The 8399-nt window shown below is 48.4% G+C and overlaps 1 protein-coding gene across 1 annotated transcript; it reads right to left on the reverse strand.

Moving 5' to 3' along the window:
- Window positions 1-416: 416 nt before the first annotated feature.
- PIRT (phosphoinositide interacting regulator of transient receptor potential channels) lies at window positions 417-824 on the reverse strand (the record flags this gene model as incomplete). Its single annotated transcript, XM_082860007.1, has 1 exon — window positions 417-824. One exon carries the CDS (start codon window positions 822-824, stop codon window positions 417-419), a length of 408 nt encoding a protein of 135 aa, XP_082716133.1.
- Window positions 825-8399: the final 7575 nt, after the last annotated feature.

Consider the following 8399-nt stretch of genomic DNA (forward strand, 5'->3'; position numbering starts at 1 on the left):
AATGCAGAATCCAGTTCAGGCACTCAGATATGTAAACAGGAGGTTCTTCTTGGGGCATGGCCCACCTCAAGGAATTTCCCAACATGCACAGCACTTGGCAGAGAGCGTTAGATGAGTGACACCTGGATGCACAGGCTGGGATGAGAGCCATGAAAGGCGATGGCCACGGCCAGGATCTGAGGGAACATCAGTGATAACAGAGAGACTAAATGAGATCATCCCGCGGTACCTCCCAGCTGCACGGAGGGCGCAGCCCCGGCTCGCTCTTTTCCACGGGGCCCAGGAGAGGGTTTGCCTGCATCAGTTTTATGGAAGACTCCACCTCTCAAGGGGCCGGGGATGTTGGATGTTGGTTATCACATCTTCTCCTGGTCGAGGTGGCAGGGTGGTGGGGAGGACAGAGGGCGAGACCGTCATCAGCGATTCAGGAAGAAGGACTTGAGGCTCTGGAAGAAAACTGACTTCTGTCTCTGCTTCTGTTTCTTTTTGATGATGGGCACCCACACCAGCCCGCATACCAGCATCATGAGTCCCAGAGACAGGAAGGCGGGCCCTATCATCTTAAGGACCTTGAGGCTCTTGTCACCCAGGTTCAGGGTGTAGGCCAAGCAGGTGATGACCACACCGAATAGGAGGATTGCACCACCCACGGACATGATGACGATGGGCTTGCGGTAGATTTCCCAGTTACTCCGGGGGGTGGTGGTCCAGACAGACTCACTTCTGGAGCTGATGCACAGGGAGCTGGCGGTCTGGCTGGGCAGCAGGTCCTTGGATTCTGGAGACTTCTCGTTGACCTCCAGGTCTTTGGGGAGAGCCTCCATGGTCACGGCTCCCGGGACCGGGCACCTGGTACCAGCACCGGTTAGAAGCAAGGACGAGGCCAGGGGAATCCTCGCACAGCCTTCCTGTTCTCAGCATCTGTCCCCAGCCTGGCTCTTAGTGGAGGGCAGTGCAGGTTTTTGTGCTGAAGCTAAAAGAAAAGCAGATGAGATCCACATAAATAGGAAGCCACTCAAGGTGGTGTTCTTTTTCCTTGTGAGAGATAAATATTATATCACTCTGATCAACCGCTCTTGTTATTTAAAGCAGGGAACAGTGGTGGCCTTTAAGAAAATGGGCAAAAGCTACAGTTTATGAAGCGGCATCTTATTTTCAGACCCAGCCGCTTTCTTGCTGTGTGGTCTTGAGTGAGTTACGGCCTTGGTCCTTGGCTTCCCCTCCAGTCCCTCCTCCCGGGGCCCCAGGTTCTTCCTCTTCTTTGCGGTCTGGCCAGCTCAGGCCCCGCTCAAACAGCATTTACTACTGTCCCTCTTTGGGAGCGGGATGACAGGGATTTCTTTCCACAGCAGCAAGTTTCCTGGGAAGGTGGGCTACTCAATCCCAGTCACAGTGGGTTCCAGACGGGGTGAGAGGTGGGAGGGGTTGCATTCGGAAACCAGGGTATCAGGATAAAGGAGATGGTGTGTGAAGCTGGTGGCTCCCAAGCCCAGCACTCGAACCTGCTGCTTCCCCTCTATCAAGACACCTCTAAATGTGGAAGGGTCCTGTAGTGAGCACACTCTCCTTCCACACTTCCTGCAATGCTCAGTTCCAAGTAATTTCCTCAACTCACCCCTCACAGCAGCTCAGGCCTGGACCACTGGGCCAGTGCTCCACTTTTCCGAACAAGACCCCTTCCCTGCATCCCAGGGGGAATAGGAATTGTAGAATCGCCACGCCTTCAGAATGTGGATATTCACATTCGTGTGTGCTCCTCTAGAGAGAGGATATTGGGATCTCTGCTTCCGAAGACTTTGGAAAATACGACGACGGGCTTTTATAAGTAGGGGCTCACAGGTGTCCCGCTGCTGCCCTGTGGGTCCCGAGGAGTGTTTGCGTAAGTGACGTCAACACTCTTAAAGTGATCTCTCCTTTTCGCCTGCGGGCTCGGTGGGGAGAGCAGGGCTTACGAGGCGTGTGGTGAAATCCTAGCCGGGGAGCTGGCGTTGGTTACTGCAACCTGGTTTCTCCTGTGGGGTTTTGACGTCTTTGGTAGGATGGTCTCTCCAGGTGGCCCTTTCCCCACTTGGCAGCAAATCCCAGGGCAGAAGCGCCTGCTGCCTTCAGATGTTCGGGGTGTTGTGTTGGAGGAGTATTAATGGGAAGGCACGAGTCTCATTTGTGCCCGAGGGTCACCGGGCTGGGTGGGGAAGGACCAGCTCCCGGGAGAGCTGCCACTGGGGTGCGAGGCAGCCACGGCAGATGCAGGGAGGACGGCTTCCTGGATGCTGAGTGAGAGGTGCGGCCAACTGCGCCTTGCTGGCCGCACCTAGCGCACGCTCTTTGACCCTGCCAGGAGGTCGCATGTTTCTTCCCCTCTTAGGAGGGCAGAGGCTGAGGCCCAGTGAGATTTAGGATCGTGGCCCAAGCCTCCCCCCAGCTTCATAGGTGGCTGTGTTGGGATCCAGGCCAAGGTATTTGGACTCAAAGCTCATTGTACTAGACCGAGCTGGTCAGAATGATCCCTGAGGGTCCTTCCACCATGACAAGGCCTGAGTTGTTCACTTTAGGGCTGCATCCTGCAGTAGAGTAACCTCTCACTGAGTAAGGACTGACAGAGACAAGTAGTTGTATAGGGAATCACTCTACAACGGAGAGATAACACTGATGTTAAGTTTTTCATAATGGTACATTTATTTATTGAAAGAACTATTTTTACTCTGAGATTATGTCTTTCCTTCTTTTATTTTGGCATTGGAATATTCATTTCATGAAACGACTGTGAGGATGATCATTGGTTTTGTTGGTATCTGTACTGGCCAAGATCAGAAGTCAGTCATCCTGTGTAGATGTCTATCTACTTTATCTGTCACCTATCTATCATCTATCTATCTATCTATCTATCTATCATCTATCTATCATCTATCTATCTATCTATCTATCATCTATCATCTATCTATCTATCATCTATCTATCTATCTATCATCTATCTATCTATCATCTATCTATCTATCATCTATCACCTATCTATCTATCTATCATCTATCTATCATCTATCTATCTATCTATCATCTATCTATCATCTATCTATCTATCTATCTATCTATCTATCTATCTATCTATGTAAATTGTAATACCTCACGAAATCCCAAAGAATGGGAACCTTTCATTTAGTGGCCTTACTTAGGAAGAGGGCGGGTCCTTGGGACAGTGAATGGTCGGGGGGTTCATCTTCCGGGCAGTGACTGGAGGAGAGCACTTCTCCTCCCTTGAACAAGGCTGAGCTCCGTGCCGTCTCCCCCCACCCCCGACCCTACCAGGCTGGAGGTGGCAGCAACTCTAAACACAAGGGGCAGGCGGGGTTGGCTGTGGGGTGAACGCCATGCTGGGTTCCTTCACGGTTGCAGCACGTCACTGAGCTTACTTGCAGGGTCTGGTGTGACAGAAAGATCCAGGTCTCTGACAGCAGAGGGACCGCTGTCTGAACCCACCTGAGACTCACTAGTCACATATATAGAATAAGGATAACGGCATGTCTGCCTCATAGGGCACCGGCGACTGTCAGGTTTCACAAGACCCCACTTCACTGTGTGATATGTTAGAGGAGTTTAAGACATGACCCTGGTTGCTATTATTATTGCAATAGTTATTTTCTTTCTCGGTCCCTGTTTTCTCATCTGTATAGTAAAGAAGTTAGGCTGAGGGACTTCTAAAACTATTTTGTATAGGTCCATAGGTTGGTGAATCAAACTCAAATTCTGAGAACGCAGGTTTCCTGAAAATCACCATCTCAGGGGCAGTACGAGTTTTTTAACATTTTATTAAAGTCCTAAAAGATCCGATTTCTTTTTCTGATACCAGGGTTTCTCAGCAGTGGCACTATTGACATTTGGGAGCCAATAATTTTTTGCTGCAGGGGCTGTTCTGAGCATTGTGGGATATTTAGTAATATCCCTGGCCTCTACCCATCCACTGGGGGTTTCCCTCCAGTCATGATAGGCAAAAATGTCTCTAGACCTTGCCAAGCGCCTCCTGGGGGCAGGGTCAGTCTGGTGGAGAAACTCTGCTCCTAGTTTGCAGACTGCCTCAGGGCCTCTGCTGGTTTATACGCGTCCTCTACCCAGCAGCCCCCCTCCACCGGGACTCAGCAGGTGCTCAAAGGGCTTGGGCCTGATGCTGCAGTCCTGTGGGGTGGGGAGCACGTAACCCCTGGGGAGCTGGTTCAGTGAGAAGAAGCACACTTCCAGGTCCTCAGTTCCTGCGGGTTTGGTTTGTCTGTCTCAGAGGATCCCTCACTTCCCGCAGTGGGTGGACTTGTCCACTCAGACCCTCAGAAAGTAACCTTCTTTGGAATAAGAGTCTTCGCAGCTGTAATTAAGGGAAGGATCTCCAGGCGAGCTCATCCTCAAACAGACAAGTCCAAGAACCTGCGTCCTTGTAGAGAAAGGAGAGGAAATGTGACACACAGAGGGGAGGCCACGTGAAGATGGAGGCCGATGGTGAAGTGATGCCCCTACAGGACAAGGGCGCACGGCGGGAGAGAGGATGGGACAGACTCTCCTCAGAGCCTCTGGAAGGAGCAACTCAGAGGACACCTTGATTTTTTCCCTTGTGACCGAACAAACTTCCATTGTTTTCAGTGGCTACGTTTGTGGTACTTTGTTATGGAAACGCTAAAACAGGAACACACTCACTGTCGGTTCATGTCCCCACACCTCAGAGGTGGCCGAGGACCGAGGGCCCGAGGGGCTGAGCTGAGAAGAGCCAGCGGAAGGCCCGAGGCTCGGGCCTCCTGGACTAAACGCAGATTTGCCTGTCGGCTCAGCCCCCAGGGCAGCAACTTGAGAAGGGAGATTGGGTCCTTCTCCCCCGCTCTGGAGGCCGCGTCTGGGGTGTCAGGAAGCAGAGGTACTGGGTAGAGACGTATTTGTAGCACAGAACTAGCGACAGACAGGCCATAGGCTGGTGTGGTGAGGGGGCACTGGTCTGGGGCTACACAGCATGAGGAGTAAAGAATGAACCACACGCCTGTCCATGCAGGACCCCAAACATTGACGCTGAGCAAGAGAGGCCAGACACCTCTTCCATTTACAGAAAGTTCAAAAACATGTAAGACCATCTATGCCATTAGAGGTTAGGACAGTGGTTACCTTCAGTGGGGATGGTGGCTGGAAGGGGGACATGATGGAGACCTTTGGGGTACCATCGTGCTCTGACTCTCGATCTGGCTACAGCCAATTACATGGGTGTGTACCTTTTGAGCTGTACGCCGTGATATGACCGCTGGAGGAAATTTTAAAATATAACTAAATGCAATATGTTCATTATTTGGATTCTGACTAGAAGAAACCAGTTGTACATTTCGAGATAATTTTAGGGAAGTTTGAATCTGGATTGGATATTAGACGACGCTAAGGATTTAAAATTTGTATTATGATGACGATATTGCGGACACAGAAGAAAGCGTCTTTATAGATATGGAGATAATCTTGAAACCACCTACAGAGACGAATTGTCATGATGCCGTGATTCACATGGAAGCATCAAACTCCAACTCAAATATGACAAAATGCTAAAGGTTATAAAATCCGGGTGACGGATACATGGAAGTTCATTATATTATGATCTCTACTTTTACGTATGTTTGCAAATGTTTGTAATAAATGAGACACTGAATATACTGATGGACGGTGACCAGACATGTATAAGAACAGAACTCTGACCCACAACCTGCAGCAACCAGCCCAGGAAGCCACCCCGTTATCTACAATAACTGGCACAGGGAGCCAGACTACAATCTGTAAGTAAGACTTCCAGGAAGTCAGAATGCCTTCCCTAGTAACCAGCCCCACAGGCCAAACAGTAACTGAGGACAACTGCTTTTTGACAAATACACCAAAACGGTTGCATGGGGAAAAGAAAGTCATTTCAACAGATGGTGCTGGAATAACTGAATGTTTATATGGAAAAAAATGAAACTTGTCTTCACCTCATACCATCAACAAAAAATGAATTCGAGATGGATCATGGACATAACCTGAACATAAAAGCTAAAACCATAAAGTTTTAGGACAAAATATAGGAGAATATCTTTGTGACCTGGAGGTTGGCAAAATTTCTTAGGACAGAGAAGGCAATAACCGAGGAAGAAAAAGAAAATCAATAAATTAGATTTCATAATAATTTAAAACTCCTGCCTCATTAAAAGCTACTGGGAAGAAAATGAATAGGCAAGCTATGGACTGGGAGAAAATTTTAGCAAAATACATATTTGTCAAAAGATTTGCATCTGAAATACATGAGATTAGTAACACAAACAGCCCAATTTTAAAAATGGGCAAATGATTTGGACGGACCCTTTACAAAGGAAGACAAATAGATGAAGAAGAAACCCATGCAAAAGGGCTTGAGATTGACATTCGACAGGAAATACAAACTAAAACCACAAGGAGATACAGCCACACACTCACTAGAATGGCTAAAATTTAAACATCTCACAATACAAATGTTGGTGAGAGTGGGGAACAGCTGGAGCTCTTGTGTACTGCTGGTAGGAACGTAATATGGTACAGCCGCTTTGGAGCTAGGTCTGGTAGTTTCTTACAAAGTGAAACATACTCCTTCCCTTTGAACCAGCAATTCCACTCCTAGATATTTCTTTGTCCAAGATAAATGAAAACCTATGTCCACCAAAGACTTGTTTAAGAATATTCATAGCAGCTTTGTTCATAATAGCCCAAACCACAAAACAACCCAATGTCCATGAACAGGAGAAAAGGTGAACACATCTTGTATATTCACACAATGGAATACTACTAAACAATAAAAAGGAACAGACTTCTGATACACACACAGCATGGATGAATCTCATGGACATGATGGGTGAAGGAAGTCAGATATAAATGAGTACATATAGTGTGTGTTTCTATTTATATGACATTCTAGAACCTTCTAGGAACTAAGCTAAGGTGACACATCTCAAAACAGTGGTTGTAGGGGTGGGGAGGAACTAACTGGGACCTTCTGGGGTCAATGGAAATGTTCTATCTCTTGATATCGGTGTGGGTTACATGGGGGACCCATTTTTCTATATAGTACACTAAGATTTGTGCATTGTGATGTGTGTAAATTATACCCTGCAAAAAAAGAACTGTAAAAATCGTAATAATAGTAATAAAGGGGGTCAGGCTGGGGAGCAGGTGAAAGTATAGTTAAACCAAGAATAGCAGAATGTTGATAATGGTTGAAGTCATATGATGGAACTTGGGGATCCAGGGTAGAGGTGAGGGCAGGAAACACATTACCCCGGAAAAGGAAAGTAGGGGCATGGGCAGGGGCAGAATGACCCCAGAATAGGGCAGAGATGTTAAAGGGAAGTCTGTGAGGTGAGAGAGTCACCTGGCCCTTATGGGAAACACCACGTGCTGATTCTGAGGAAGAGGAGATCCTGAAAGAAAGAGAAGGTGCTTCTTTGAGAAATTGGGATTTGGGGACAGAAGATGGGGATGGAGGAAGACGTGGAGATGGAGGTGGAGATGGAGATGGATATGAGAGATTGAGGTGGAGGTGAAGATGAGAAGTAGAGAGGGAGATGAAGTTGGAGGTGGAGATGAAGATGGAAGTGGCAGTGGAGATGAAGATGGAGGTGGAGATGAAGATGGAGATGAGCATGCAGGTGGAGATGAAGATGGGGATGGATGTGAGAGATGGAGATGGAGGGAGACAGAGAGAGAGAGGAGAGAGAGAGAACAAGAATTTCACCATTTTCACCTTGTCTCTGGAAAGATACCATCCCTTGAAGGAAAACAGACTTTCAGGGAGCCAGGAGGCCCTGGGCAGAGCAAAGACTGGGTTTGGTTGGCCAAACAAGTGTGTACAGAAGGGACCGTCTCTTGATCTTGTTAGAGCTGGTCTCCTTATCTGTCGTGTGTTTGTAATTGGCCAGGTATTCGAAAACCCTGTCTGCAAATATCCACTGAGTGTTTGCCCTTTGACCTTGTGTTCCCCAGGTTGCTACACAGCACTCGGCTCACAGCTCTCCCCAACACTGCATCAAACACGCTCCGAGCAGCCCCCGTGTCTGCCCTCTGCTAGACGCGGAGCTGCAGACACAACTAAGAAGACGACGTCCCTCTCCAAAGAGGAGCTCCAGGCGTCCCCATTTGCCCGCTCAGTGGTGTCTCTGACAAACAAGGTAAAGTGATGTCTCAGGTGAGAGGGGAGAGAACAGCAGGAACTTTCTGGCTGTTTCTCACGCACTCATGTATTCATCCGCCAACAGCTGGTTGGGTGGGGTGTGTGGACCATGACAGCTGGCAAGCAACAGTGAGTGTCCAGGAGAATAAGGAGCAAGCACTTTTCCCTCCGGTAGATTCTCGAGTGTCTGAAATGCACCACTTAATGGGGCAGCAGTTGCA

The sequence above is a fragment of the Leucopleurus acutus genome (assembly GCF_964270905.1).
Source record: "Leucopleurus acutus genome assembly, chromosome: 19".
NCBI lineage: Eukaryota > Metazoa > Chordata > Mammalia > Artiodactyla > Delphinidae > Leucopleurus > Leucopleurus acutus.